Genomic DNA, 14859 nt, shown 5'->3' on the forward strand with positions numbered 1-14859 from the left:
TAATTAAGCAAACTTAACTTCGGAATTCGTACGATTGAGTACTTATCGAAAAGAAATTTGCACATGTTAGTATAGGTAGTGATTATCAATTCTTTTAATTTTTTTTTACCATTCTTCCATGATCTCAGGATCTCTCTAATTCAAATGTAGCATCGATTCATTCATGCAGATAATTGAACCGCGAATAGAAGGGACAAAAGTAGGAAGAAAAGTGGAGGAAGGAACAAAACGGCCCACCAACTCATTTGAAATTGGGAGAGGCAGCAAAAAGATTTGGAGGCATCCGGTGGGGGTGGGGCCACCCTCCGCCCTAGCGGAAAGGGGAAGAGGAAAGTCGTCTTTTGTACTCACCAAAATTTCAATTTTTTTACAGAGCCTCCCCTGACAAGGTCTTCTGGTGGCACCAAGTAATTTGGTCAATGTTTTCTCCAGTTTATATAAAAATACCCACTTCCCTTCTCTTCCCCTCCATTTCCCTCTCTTTGATTGCACACATTTCGCTGAAAAAGACACCAAATTCAAGATTCCCCTCCCCCTCCTATATATTCTCTACAAACTTCAACTTCCATTCCATCAAAAAAGAGAACAAAAAAAAAGAGAGAGAGAGAAGAAGAAAAGGGAAATGGAGCTGATGATGAACGAACAATATTTGTTAGACGAAGTTGCAGCTCTTAGAAGAGAGATGAATTGGGAATTGGCGCTGCCCACAGAAATTAGTGGGTGGAATACTAACAATTTGGTTCCAGATTCTGCCTCTGCCACCAGCTTCTGTTTGCCGCCGCTGGACGACGTGCACAATAACAATGTTAACAGCTACCTCCTCAGTAGTGACGATTTGATTCCTTTTCACGGCGGCGCGTCGATTTTGTCGTCGCTGGAGGGTTGTGATAACGGGGAGTATTATCCGATCGCTAACATGGAGGAGGAGGAGCTTGGGATTTTGGAGGACGAGATTCATAACCTTGAAGTTCAGGCAAGTTGTTGTAAGGCTGAGCCCGTTGCCGTGGTTCAGTCTCCTGAAGCCGTCCCAACTTTCAGCGCCGGCGCGTGCGCCCACAAGAGTAGTAAGAAATTGCAAGGCCAGCCGTCGAAGAATCTGATGGCGGAGAGGCGCCGGAGGAAGCGCCTCAACGATCGCCTCTCCATGCTCCGATCCATCGTCCCCAAAATAAGCAAGGTAATTTAATTCATTTGCCTACCTAAAATTCAATTCCAAATTGTTAATGGAAATTGATGAAACCCAGTTGGATTTTTGGATTTTGGGGATGATTAGATGGACAGAACTGCGATTCTGGCGGATGCTATAGATTACGTGAAGGAATTACTTGAGAAAATCAGCAATTTGCAGAGGGAAATTGAGGTGGGGAATCCAAATCCGAGCAAGTTGGGGAGTAGTAGTAGTGTGGGCATTTTGAGAGATGTGAAACCGAATGATTATTTGGTCAGAAATTCGCCCAAGGTATAGAAAGATTAATTAAGAGTTCATTTTGATTAATGATTTAGGGTTATATATAATTTAATTAAATTAGATTAATTTTTGGGCAGTTTAATGTGGAAAGGAGAGACATGGACACTCGGATTGAGGTTTGCTGTGCGCCAAAGCCTGGGTTGTTGTTGTCTACAGTACATACTCTTGAAGCATTGGGGCTTGACATTCAACACTGTGTCATCAGCTCTTTCAATGATTTTGCTATTCAAGCTTCTTGCTCTGAGGCAAGCCATCTAAATATAATATAATAATATATATCTATATTCTCTCTTTTTTTTTTTTTACTTTAAAATTCTACCCTTTTTCTTCAAAGTTATTGTCTTTTCTTGGGTGTTCATTGGGTAATTATTTTCAAGTTGATCATGTGGTGGTTTCTTTCCATGCCCCCGATGCAATTAGGGTTAGGGTGAGTTTGTAATGACTTTTGAAAATAGTGTTTTTTTTTGTGATAGTTCTTTTTCTATATTTAAAAAGACGCTTTTTTTATAAAGGCATTCTATATATATACACACCCTAATAAAGTGTTTAGTATTTATGATAGTTTTCGCGATTTTGTTTTTTGTTTCACTCAAAAGACCTGTATATCATAGATCATGATGATCTCTATTAGCCAATTGAAACTTTGTTTGTATTACTCTTACAGACCTGACATTGGACTTCTAAAATTATTTTTGATTATTTAAAAAAAGTATGAAAATTTGGTTTGAATGGGTTAAAAGCAACTCATTCTTAAGCTAGCTTTAATGGAGGATCAAATTTGGGTATTGGTTTTGAAAGTAAGTTCTAAAGCTACTGCGTTTTTGTGATTGAATAGGAAATGGACCACAGGACAATGGTGAGCACAGACGAAGTAAAGCAAGCATTATTTGAAACTGCTGGATATGGAGGAAGATGCCTGTAGAACAACACCATCATTTTAAACTAGGAAGAGAAACAAGGAACAAAAAAAAAGAGGAGTTTCTTGAGATGGGTTTTCAAGTCTCAATGTTTTCGATGAGATTTGGTTAATTAGTTTGAAATGTTCTCCTTTTTTTTCAATAATTAATGTGTATTTAATTTAATCGAGTCCTTAAATGAGCAAATGATTGCGATATTAGAAAAATAAAAAAGAAAAGGGTTAGATCCAGGTGCCCCAAAAAGAAGTGACAATTTTTATATGGAAATGGTAGGAAGGAAGAATCAAATTTCTGCAACAGAAGAGAAGGAGATAAAAAGTGGGTTTTCTTTTTTCTTTCCTAAATTTATAATTTTTAAGTGTTTGCTTTATTTTCTGTCGTCTTTTGAGCGATTTGTGGAGGAGATGGTATATAAAAAGAAAATAAAAATAAAAAAGGGAGATGTTCTTTTTTCATAGGCAAGACTGATGTACGGTTGTGATTCGTACGCAATCTCATGATCTTTCATTTATCGCGGGGTCTGATTGGTGAGAAGTTTAGGCAATCCTCGGAATCAACAAGATTCATTTTTCAGCTTTGAGGCATGTTTTTGAAACGCCAGCTGTTTCTGTTCTTGTTCCTGTTCCTGTTCGTGTTCTTGTGCCTGTGCTGCTCAGGTTTCAGATCGTGTTCTCTTTTTTTTCTTTTTTAAGAACTTAAATCATTTGAATATATTTTAGTTAATGTTTGCAAAACCAATCGATAAATAATTACATTGAATTTACTTAGAAGATTAAAGATGAATAGTTTTGCTGTTTTTGACCTAGTTTGGACTTTAATAAATTTATATATTTTGTGTGAATGTAACATGATTTAACAAGTTAATCATATAACGGATAAATCAAATGTTCCTTTTTTTAGATTAATAATTTAAGAGTTAGCATTGAGTATCATTTCAAGGAATATCCTTTAAGATCTTTGGTTCAAGTCACATGAAATGCAATTCCACCAAACAATGATTCATTGTTTATATACGAAAACACAATTCCACCAAATAATGACTCATTGTCTATGTACGGGTATAGGGATTGTGCGCATACCCCATGAAATTGGATCGAAGGAAGATAATATGTGAATTCTCCATTGGGCTATGCTTAAATTAGTAAAAATAATCTTTCCGAAAAAAAAATAGTAAAAATAATAGAAAATTGGGAAATTTGCAAAATCTACCATTCATCTATAAGGGTTGTTACAATAATACCCATCCTTTTTAATTTGATCAATCACTCCCTGAACTTACAAAATTAACCCTTAAAAATTGCAAAATGCACAAACTACTCACATAAACTTGAAGTATTGCTTCAATCAAACCCTCGTACTATGAAATTTATCACAATCGTACTCAAATCCTTTACATTAGTATTTTTGTTTTCTTAAGTCGACATGGAAATTCAATATTGATTTGGAATACTGAAACTTTTTAATAGTTAACATTATAGTTTTGAAATGTTATAAATGTTTATTAAAAAAAAAATTGGTTTAAATTATAACAATTATTGAATCTGGTTGGAATAATTATTATAGCTTAGATATGATTTGTGCATTGTTTTGCAATATTTAAGGACTTAATTGTAAAATTCCATACATTTGGGTGATCGATCAAATTTAAAAAAAAATGAGAATCACTATTTTTCATATTTGATTTTTATAATTTTTCTTAAAAATTTTATTATCAACCTACTATTACTAGAAAGAAAGAAAAAACAAAAACAAAAGAAAAAAGAAGAAGAAAAAAACACATTTCCCCTGTAATAAATTTCAATATCTGAGGGCTACTGCGCGAGTGTGAACACAAATCAGAAAACGGTGCGTTTTGTTTAATATATATTGCACAAAAACGTCAGCGTTTTACAGAATAACCAAACTAAAAGGCATGTCGTATCTGATAATTTGCCTTAAAGCTGACGCCTAGGGCTACACGGGGAAGAACATGAAACAGAAAAAGGGAAAACGACAGTGGAGATCAAAGGGTAGTGTGTGTCGACAAAAAAAAAAAATCGTTTGCATTAGTTAAATCAGTTCTCTCTTGTCGTTCTGTTCTTGTGGTTGTCGTCCTCTAAAGCCAAAGCCCCAGTGTACCATTTGACAAGACCTAAATTCTAATCCATAATGCCATCTCCACATTTCCATCAATATAATATATATAGTAGATATATTATTATGTATATTGCTTCTTATATAAATAGATTATGTTTGAAAGTGTACGATTTCTTTGAAGTGGGAAGTTTTCAAATCATTATACTTCCAATTTATTGTATAAAAAAAATTAATATTAAATAGTTGATTTTTACTTAAATTAAGGTAGCTTAAGGGCGTATGTGAGAATCTAAGATGTGAGGATATAGACTAGCGTAGATTTTTCACAAAATGTGTAACTCGTGTTTGTCCTGTAGAGTTTGTCAGACAAACTCATGAATTTCACTAATGCTCTCTAAACTCACTTTTCCTACCATGACTCTCTTAAACTTGAAAGTTTATTTAAACTTCGTCCTAAATACAGGTTTATCTTAAACCCTTTTAGGTATTTTCAAACATAACCTCTCACATTTAAGATGTCAAATCCGCTCCAAACGCACCAAAAAAATGAGAGTACCAAAAGCATCCTAAAAAATACCTATATATTTTTTTTACTAATTCGTTTATATTGTATTTAACAAATAATATGTCACTAACACGAGTACTCGATTAAGATATCTACTTCTTCACTTGAGTGTATATCAGTACTTAAAATTATGTAAAAAAGAAAGTAATATTTTATTTTTGTGCAGAAGTTTTGAACTTTAATGATCAAAGAGGCCTTCGACATCTAGGATGCAAGCCCAAAATTTTTGTTTTTCTGCCGATTCTCGATTCTACTGCACCCGGGGCAGGCGGGCAGCCCGCTAGACATATTCAAGCCCAAAATAATCATTTTTAGCCCGTTCCACGCGGCGTCGTTTTCCGAACATTTTTGTATTTAATAAGGTTTTAATTTTCTCAAGTCACTTTCCGAGTAATATCCTATTTTAATTTTTAATTTTAATTATAAATTTAATCTTTCTAGTTTGGTCCTCGTTTCAAGTTTTACTGATATGCATTACATGTTTTAAATATGATAAAAACCGAATATACTTTGAACATTTTGTTTTAATTACGTCTTTTTTTTTGGTTATTATTTGTAGTCCCCATCGCTCGAACCAACCCACATCCATTTCACTTGTTAATTTAATATTTCATTTGATTGGCTGTCTTTTTCATTTCAAATATTCTTTGAAATAGTTGAGAGTAAAGTTGAAAATTTCCTATTATTTGACATTTCAACCTACCACACAGAAAATGAGTTTGTACTACATTTTAAATATTTTTTATGCTTGATTTAATTATACCGTGTAAACTTTTTGTATGGGTAAAACTTCTCTCTATTTCTGAATTTGGAACTCTCTTTAAATTACAATTAATAAAAGTATTTGGAACCATAAATTTAAAAAGCTCAACCTTAATTAAAATATTTATTATGAAACGAAAACTAAAGTGTTGATTTCGATTCCTTATAAAAAAAATTTATTCATTTAGGTCTTCCCACTTCTGAAGTATCCATTATGCCCCTTTTTTTATCTTATTTTTTCAATTATAATTGTAACATAACAGTACACTCATAAATTTCTTGAAATATATAGACACAAAATTGTATTAAATTATTTTCATTGTATATAGAATTTGCATTAAAATTTTATAAAATAAATATTAAAATAATTCATTTTTAAATTATAGAAACCAAAACCATATATTAAAATTTTAAAAAAAAAATGGAAAGTACAAGATCCAGCATCTAAATTTTAAAAAAGCCACAATCAAAAGTAGGACTCAAGTAATACTTAAACCTCCATAATTTTAGTACCCTTAATATATTTATATGTCATATAAACGACAAAAAAGAATGTGTTTGATATTATTTTCGAACTTTATTTATGTGTTTTTTTTAAGTTAAAAAATGTACGAAAATAAACCTTTAATTACTGTTATAAGTACTAAACCCATCTTCCAAAATTTGCGGTAATGTGATTATGGTGGCGTGTCTCGTCCGACATGACGAGGAGAGCGAGACACGTCATTCGACATTCCTACAAAGAAAGCATGATGTGAAAGAAACCCATCTTTCACAGTCCACTATCTTCTCCCAATACACCCATCAAATTTAAAACTATATAGTATAACGCCTATTCACATATTATTTTATAAGGTTATTATATAAGGTTTATTTCAACTTTTTTAGTACTACAAATTGCAATAAAAAATTTGAATTCATGATGTCTACAAATTACAATGAAAAATTCGAATTTATGATCTCTTGACTAGAAATAGTTGTCAATTTGATCATGTTCATGTTGACAACTCAAAATAATACCTAAAAGAGAGGGGAGAAACAAGGAAAAAAAACAAAAACAAGAAGAGCAATGCATTGACCTCTTTCTTTATCTTGTAGTCGCAAGTGGAATAAATTCATGTGATAGATACCCCAACCTAATTTCTCCAATGAAATCACACAATCTAATTTCCCATAATGAATAAACATACAGCTAGTAAGTTTATAAGTCTTTTCCCCATTTAAATTATACTATTTTAGCTGGCAAATTACATGTTACATGTTAAAGGTAATTTTCTAGAGCAATATTTAAAAGAATATATATGTTGAGGGAGAAATCTGAACAAGATACATGTCGAGTATTGGGGGCGACAGCATCATAGACGATTAGTTCCATGCGCTGTGCGTGCGTACGAACACATCACCACCATAGTTGTGCGAGTAAGATGTCAAGGATCGCAATCTACGACCTGCGGCTGTAAGGGGGACAAACCATTAGGCGGAGGCACCACCCACTGATTGTCGGAAACGTCCACCTCCCTCCGTCAAGGCCTCTACAGCCCAGCGTGCCCCTTACCTCTAACCATTGTCCTTCCTAGTCTGTCATTCGCGTCTATAAAAGCGAATGACTCATCCTTACCAAATAAATGAAAAATTTGTCACAAAACCCTTGGTGTCTACTCCTATTCCTTTAGTTTGGTCACTTATTTGATCGTCAGCGTAGCGCACATACCTAATTCTCAGTTCAATTTCAATTGATATTAGAGAGGGTCGCTGCCGGTAGAGAGGGTTGTCGCCGGTGGGTTGTTCATGGAGAGAGATAATAGAGAGGGTCGCTGCCGGTAAAGAGGGTTGTCGTCGGTGGGTTGTTCACGGAGAGAGAGGAGAGGGACACCTGGATTGAGTCGACAAGGGGAGGGTGGACGGCGTAGGTGTTGTGAGTCGTGAAAGGAGGGAGAGGTTGCGCTTATAAATTGGGTATGAAACTTAGTATCGACTGAAACTGAACCGAACTTAATAATATTGGTTCGATTCGGTTTCTTTCACTCTTGATTAAATAAGTACTTTAATCAATTGTTTCAAGACCATCTATTTAGTTCAAACATATAAACAAGTTTCTCTCATCTATTAAATATTATTAATTTTTGTCCAAAAAAACAATGGAAACAGATCATTAAAGATAAACTACATCAAAAAGTATAGGAACAAAGTTTAATATTTTATAATCTTTTATCGAAATAGATGTTATGCAGAGTTTAACTGTATTTTCACATGGTATTAAATAATATGCTGAAAATTTTGATTATTTAATAAGAAAGGGTAGAAATTTTAAGAATTTTAACCTAATTAGGAAACAAATTAAAGGAATCGTCATTAGAGGACAAGAATTGTGTCTCAACAGATTGATTACTAATTGTAATAGAGGAGACAAAGTATTTAAAACATTAAGAAAATTAAACTAATTAGCAAGCAAGTAGTAGCTGTGATGAGAAATTAAAGATGTTTATCCTATCTCTCCCTCTCTTTGGTAAAGAAAGACTTATGCTTATCCTTTGATTGATAGATGTGAACGAAGATGAAATAATAATTATGAAATACTTGTCGTAAGAAATATTACTATTTTTTAGGATTGAAGGCTTAACCTTTCATCTCTATATTTGTTGTACTAAAAAAACCAATGAACAGACTCTCATCTCAATTTCAACCGTCATATTAGTATAAAAAAATATTTTCTACATTTAAAAAAAGTATATGCATAAAAACATTCTTATTAAATTTTTTGGTTCAACCATTAACAAGAAAAAAATATATATATTCTTAAATGCAGCAACTTGCTCGCAAGAAACAATATTAGATTGATTGCAACGATGCCTACTTTTAGTCTTGTATTTTTACGAAATTCTTTAAAATCTGAGTGAGAGCAACTTTCTAGTTGAATTCTTATAAGATCTCTCAAGTTCTATTTTCAATTCTAATCTATTAATTGATGATATAGTTTAGGTTGGTCTAACGTGCCACATAAATATTTGACTCTATGAATCAAAATTCCATCGGAAAAGGAATATACAATCCTAATTCATCAAAACAGCACCAAAACCATAAAAATCAAAAAGCAAGAAAGAACATTCAAAGTAAATTTCTGGCCAAAATGAATTCGATTACTCAACGTAAGAAATCGATTCAACCAAGCTAAGTTCATCGAGAAATTTGATTTAACCAAATTAAACAAAACACTTTAAAAATTTGTTGAATTAATAATAATCTAAAAAGTGGAAAGTTGGTGCGTGCAATATTATTATTTTAATTTACTTTACGGAGTGGAAGATATTTTAAAAAAATTAATCTCGATAGAAAGGAAATGATTAAAAAAAAAAAAAACTGGCAGACGAGTCCATTTAAATCCGTACTGTACTACGTAAATTAGAACTTTATATATAAAGAGAAACCAGTCATTTTCGATTAATAATACCCAAGGGCCAAGCCGATTAAAAAATTAAAAACTTTATATTATCTTCTCCATAAATTCAATTTAGTTGTCGCCACCCGCCACCTACAAATTCTGCGGAGCCTCACTTTACTTGGAGCCCAAACCAAACCAGTAACCACCGCCGGCCGCCGCTGAGAGCTAAAAAAATGGATTACGATGATCGCGAAGCACAGGATCCGGCCTCCCTAAGCTTTCCCGTCGGTTTGGTTCTTCTGCTCACATTTTTTTTCTGCATGTGTTGCTTTTTTTCTTGTTGCCTTCACTGGGATAAGCTCCGATCATTCCTCGGCTGTCCCGACCACCGCCATCCACCTCCTATTCCGCCGGAAAACGCCGCCTCATCGCCGCCAGACAAGATTCTGCCTCTCCATACGGTGCGTTTTGATTCTTCTTTTTTTTTATCTTGATTGTAGAAGCTACTCTACAAGTTTCCATTTCAATTTGATTTAATATTTTTTTATTAGATCTCCAATACTAGCAAATAAATAGACACTAAACATATAAAAATGCCTAATTTTCTCCCCAAATTTGACAAAACTTTTGTTTTTTTTTTTTAATGTCTCCGGCCTAATTATTTATTATCTACCAACTAAATGTGAAAATTGGTATCACATGTTAATGAGTTTATTTTAACATCACTATGAAAATAGTATAATTAATTATATTAAAATTTAAATGACTAGATTGAAACCTTTTAGTCATACGAATTGAATTGAAAAGAAAAATACCTAAAAACATTATTAAAATTTAAAACTATATTTAATTTATTGATATCAGTGCGGTTTGCTAACTTTTTATCTTTTTTTTTTGTTGATATAAGTTTTTTATTATTATTATTGTTATGAGTTTTTTTTATTGATATATTTAACTTTTTTTTGTTGTACTGAAAGAAAAACTTTTGATCCTCTTTTTTTCCTCAACGATTAAATTGTGGATGCAGAACCAGTCGCAGAGCCTGCCGGTGGTGATGCCCGGCGACGAGTTTCCCAGGTTCATAGCAATGGCTTGCCCTCCGTGTGCGGCGGCGGTTGCGGCGGCTCCGTTTGTGGATGTTTTAGTGCAGAAACCTCCACAAAGTACTCCGGATTCTTCTGGAGCTCTCTCTTAATTTTTGTACAAATTGATTTTGGATTGGATTATTCGCTGGGGATTTGTAGCAAGTAGCGATGTTCATATTGCTGGTCTCTGTTTTTGATTAATTACTTTAATTTTATTCTTTTTAACGACAAACAAACCCAACAAACATCAAAATTTAATTAGTTCCTAAAATGTACATGGGGAATTTTATTTTTTGTTTCTTTTGTTGATTTATTCTGTACTATTAAACATATTCTTTAATTCTGTTTGGATGAAACTAAATTAGTGGCGTAATCGTCTGCACCTATCAATTTAGACTGATCAAAAGTTAAACCTTTTTTCCTTTCTCGAGTAATATATGTTTAACTGTATCTCATTTTATGTTTTTTCAAATTCAATGACGCATGGTTATAATAGTAAGTTTAAAGTTTTCATATAAGATAAAAATTTAATCACCGACTAGTTATAGTATTATATCCAAGCATGCTTCCAAAAGAACAGTCAGCTTAAAGGAAGGGAAAAAATATTTTTTCTTTCACAATAAAATTACAAGTTTGGTCCATTCTGGAAATTGTATCTAAACTATTTAACTGCTGGCTCATCTTTCTCTAATCACCGTTAGAAATCCATCTTTTATATATTCAAAAGAAAATACAAAATTTTGTTTTAAATTTATCAGCACGTAATTATTTTTTATTTTAGAAATGGATTAATATGTATCTAAAGTTGTAATATTGTGTTAAATATATCATAGAAATATACTTAACATGTGTCTAATAAACTTATATTTCAATTTTATATCTTAAAGAATTGTTAAATAAAAAAAAATGCCTGCTAGATTAATAAGGCAGAGAAATGAGAATTGGTAAATGGGCCGGCTTGGGGTAGACTGGAAAGGAGGCCCATTAGTAAATGCGGCCCAAAGTGGGGAGCAGAAGCAGGAGAAAACGACGGTGGCAGTGGCACGCGTGGTCTGATTTTGGTGAGATTGTAGTGTAGTGACACACGTGTCATTTTATGCACATGGGCATGGGATTGGGAACCGGTTCTTCAGCAGGTTGTCTTCAAAATCATCCTGTCCCCTCCCTGATTCAAACAGATAACATATTCTTCAACCATATACAATATAATCATTTCCATTTTGCTTCCAAAACCCAATCTAAGTTATATCAAAATAATTTCCTTTAAAATCTTATTCCGCCAAATTTCCAATCCCATAACTTTAAAAAATAGCGTATGCAAAACAAACATTTTTTTATAGCAACTTTACAGTTATATATCACTCACACATCATCGTGTCATCTAAATAAAAAGTAATGGAAAAAGCAAAAATTTGATTCTTAAGTGGTGGGAGATTTTTCACTATTTGATGACGTTTTACTGCTACTAACAACATATGATGTTAGACTGAGTGGATAACGATATTGGTAAATAACGGTCCGATAATTAGTGTATCCTATTTAGGTAGAAAATGACCTCGTTGTAAGATAAATATATATATATATATATAAGAATCAATCTTGATTCTTAAACCTTTTAAATATTTTATATCAAAATTTCTACCAAACAAAAATATTTTAGTTGTCACTTTATTTGAAATCCAACATTTAATATAAACTAACTTTTAACTTCTTGTTAGTTTAGATGGGTGGTTATAGTGAGAAAATAAAGTAAACTACATGCCCTATTAAATAATTTATAAAATAATTGACTATTTGAAAATTTAGAGATAAAAAGAGGAAGGGAAAATTTGAGGAAAATTTTGTAAATTTGATGTAAAATGCAAGCCATAATGAATATCTTTTAATAATATATTTTTACCATTAAGCGCAATATTTCATTAAATTTAAGAGTAAAACTATTATTTTTAATCACGGTCCGTATAGTTATGTTTTGACTATGATTATCCCTAAAAATAAATAAATTAGGTAATGGAAAAAATAGGAAAAAGTGGATCCATGTGCTCTCATGGGCCATTGATTTCCATTATGGGCTGAATGTTTCGTGATTGGTTGATATGGGCTTTTATCTGTTCATTGTGGGCCATCGATTCCCTATGAGCTGAATATTTCACGAGTAGTTGATGTGGGCTTTTCTCCAAGAGCCCATGTTCTCCACTAGTGGATAAAATTACCAGAAATTCGGTTATTTTGCCCACCAAAGGGTTGGGTTCTTTTAGAAATTTAACCCCACGTTATTTATAAAAATATTATTGAGTTTTTAAGTAAATTTTAATTCTATAAACGTATCCTTGTCACAAAAAAAAAAAAAACCGTTAATGCATCTTTTAAAGAGTTAATATTTATCACTTGATGATTGTTTTCAACCGATTTTAGTGATCAATAAACAAAAAATAAGGATTTGAATTAAATAAAAATAAACACAAATCAAAACGAGCATAGCTCAATGGTAATTGACATATATCTCCGATCAAGTGGTTATGAATTTGAATCTCCACCCCGTACTCAAGAAACAAATAATAATAAACACAATGGGAACAAAAGGGATTGAAAGGAACATTTAAAAAGAAATGTATTAGTTGGTGAGTTAGTGCTTTAATTTAATAACGGCACGGAAAGCTTACGAAATCTTTGGTGAAGCAGCAGCCAATTATGGCTTTCCACTCTCGGCCAACCAGCTCTGAATTGACAATTTGGCCCTTCAGATTATTATTTTATTTTATTTATTTTTGAAAAGTTCCCTTCAGAATTTTGATGGTATTTGATAATATATATCCACAGCCACAACAGACGTGACGGGGATGCTACAAAGCCGCCACGTTGGATTTTATTATATGAATTCCCTTATATTTTTATGCCCAGCTCCCAGACATTGACTATATACAATACAGATAATTATTTCTTGTTTTCTCACCTATTTCTTACTATATCTTTGATTAATATATATATATATAAAAGTGACATTTTTTTAAGTTAATCGACTCCCATTTTAACTAGTTGAGTTGTTTCAAATTGACACTATTATTCAAAACTTAAAAAATATAAGGAAAAAAAGAATAAGCTTAATAATTTGATTGCTATAAGAAAAAAAATACCAAGTATTTATTTTAAGATTATTGTTTCATGTCGGTGCATTAAAAAATGTCTTTTATGGTTCCTACAACCTAAAATAAGCTTATAATTTTTTTAATAACTTAAATAAGCATATGAATTGTGTCGGTTAAAACTATCCAATTTAAAATGGTCCTTTTTATTAAAAATTGTAAGAATAGAATAGTTCCAAAACACTCCTTAAATGTGGGCAATTTGAAAGTAATTTTATGTGTGTTTTCAATTATTTTTAAACATTAGTTTGATGGTGCATCCGGAGCCATTGTACATGAATATATAATTTCGAAATAAATTAATTTGTATTTTTACTTAAAGAAAAATCCCACCAAAATGAGAAAGAATAATATATTCCAAAACACATTTGAAAACAGCAATTATTTTTTATCTTTTTATTTTTATTTTTCATTATTATACTTTTTTTTAGTACAACCTATAGGGCAGATTCAAATTCTCAACTTTATTATTTACACTATTTTTTACTATATATATATATATATATAATTATTTGCATTTTACATTATACTACAAAGAAAAACCCCTCTAATAACGTTTTATTTGACTTTTTTTTTTATATATATCCCTTTTAAATATTCTGTACTGTTAAAAAGTCTTAGGAATGGAGGCCGGGATCGTTTCGTCAATTTACAGCGTACATACAAGAAGTAAGCTGAAGCTGCATCTTTACGCCGTGAGCTGGCATCCTCACCTTACTTCCACATAAAAATGCTGATTTTAAAATTAGCATTTTGCTATTGCTTTGAATGTTTTATTTTTATAATCATATAAATAACAAAAGTCACTTGTATAGAACTCAAATAACAAATATATTATTATATAAAACAGATAGAGAGAGTCCCACTTCGTATATTCAATGATTCGTCCAATTTTATCTGATACCCCCATATTTACTAGCTGATACTTCGTAATTATTGTAACATCAAATCAACATATTTTTATTTATTTAAACCATGTTCACTTTTGTTTTTATAATGATTAAAGGATGTTAATTTGGATCTCTAATTTTGTTTCCTCTAATAAAATTTGAATCTCCAACATAAATTATATATTTTTACCGTTAAATTAGGTTTATAGTAGTATAATAAGATATAAATAATTTGAATTACTAACCTCACAAAAACTAATAATAAAAAATAAATATAAATATAATTAAATAGTTATTGACGTATATCTAATAATAATAATTAAAAAAAGTCTGGGAGTGTATGCTATTTATTGTATCTTTTTTTACCTATTAAGAGGCAAAATACATTGAACTGTTTTTTTTAAGGAAAAAAAAAACAGTAATATCTCTTCTGTAAATGTAATATCTCTCTGTAAACTGTTTTTTTTTTTTTAAGAAAAATAAATTTATGTAACCATAGTGGATTAAACCATGGGTTAAGCATCGTGGTTTAGTCATGGAGACTTTTTTAAAAGGGTAGATCCCGACTGCTGAC

The 14859-nt window shown here is 31.7% G+C and overlaps 2 protein-coding genes across 2 annotated transcripts; both read left to right on the forward strand.

The window, feature by feature from the left end:
* Positions 1 to 394: 394 nt before the first annotated feature.
* On the forward strand, positions 395 to 2615 carry LOC111015647 (transcription factor bHLH93). The gene is made up of 4 exons (XM_022290775.2): positions 395 to 1177; positions 1274 to 1459; positions 1546 to 1713; positions 2304 to 2615. Exons 1-4 carry the CDS (start codon positions 623 to 625, stop codon positions 2388 to 2390), a joined length of 996 nt encoding a protein of 331 aa, XP_022146467.1. The 5' UTR covers positions 395 to 622; the 3' UTR covers positions 2391 to 2615.
* Positions 2616 to 9400: 6785 nt separating this feature from the next.
* LOC111011330 (uncharacterized protein At5g65660-like) lies at positions 9401 to 10362 on the forward strand. Its single transcript, XM_022285052.2, has 2 exons — positions 9401 to 9628; positions 10195 to 10362. Exons 1-2 carry the CDS (start codon positions 9401 to 9403, stop codon positions 10360 to 10362), a joined length of 396 nt encoding a protein of 131 aa, XP_022140744.1.
* The last annotated feature ends 4497 nt before the right edge of the window (positions 10363 to 14859 follow it).

The sequence above is a fragment of the Momordica charantia genome (genome assembly GCF_013281855.1).
Source record: "Momordica charantia cultivar OHB3-1 chromosome 11 unlocalized genomic scaffold, Mcharantia_2.0 BLBB01000011.1, whole genome shotgun sequence".
In the NCBI taxonomy this organism is placed as follows: domain Eukaryota; kingdom Viridiplantae; phylum Streptophyta; class Magnoliopsida; order Cucurbitales; family Cucurbitaceae; genus Momordica; species Momordica charantia.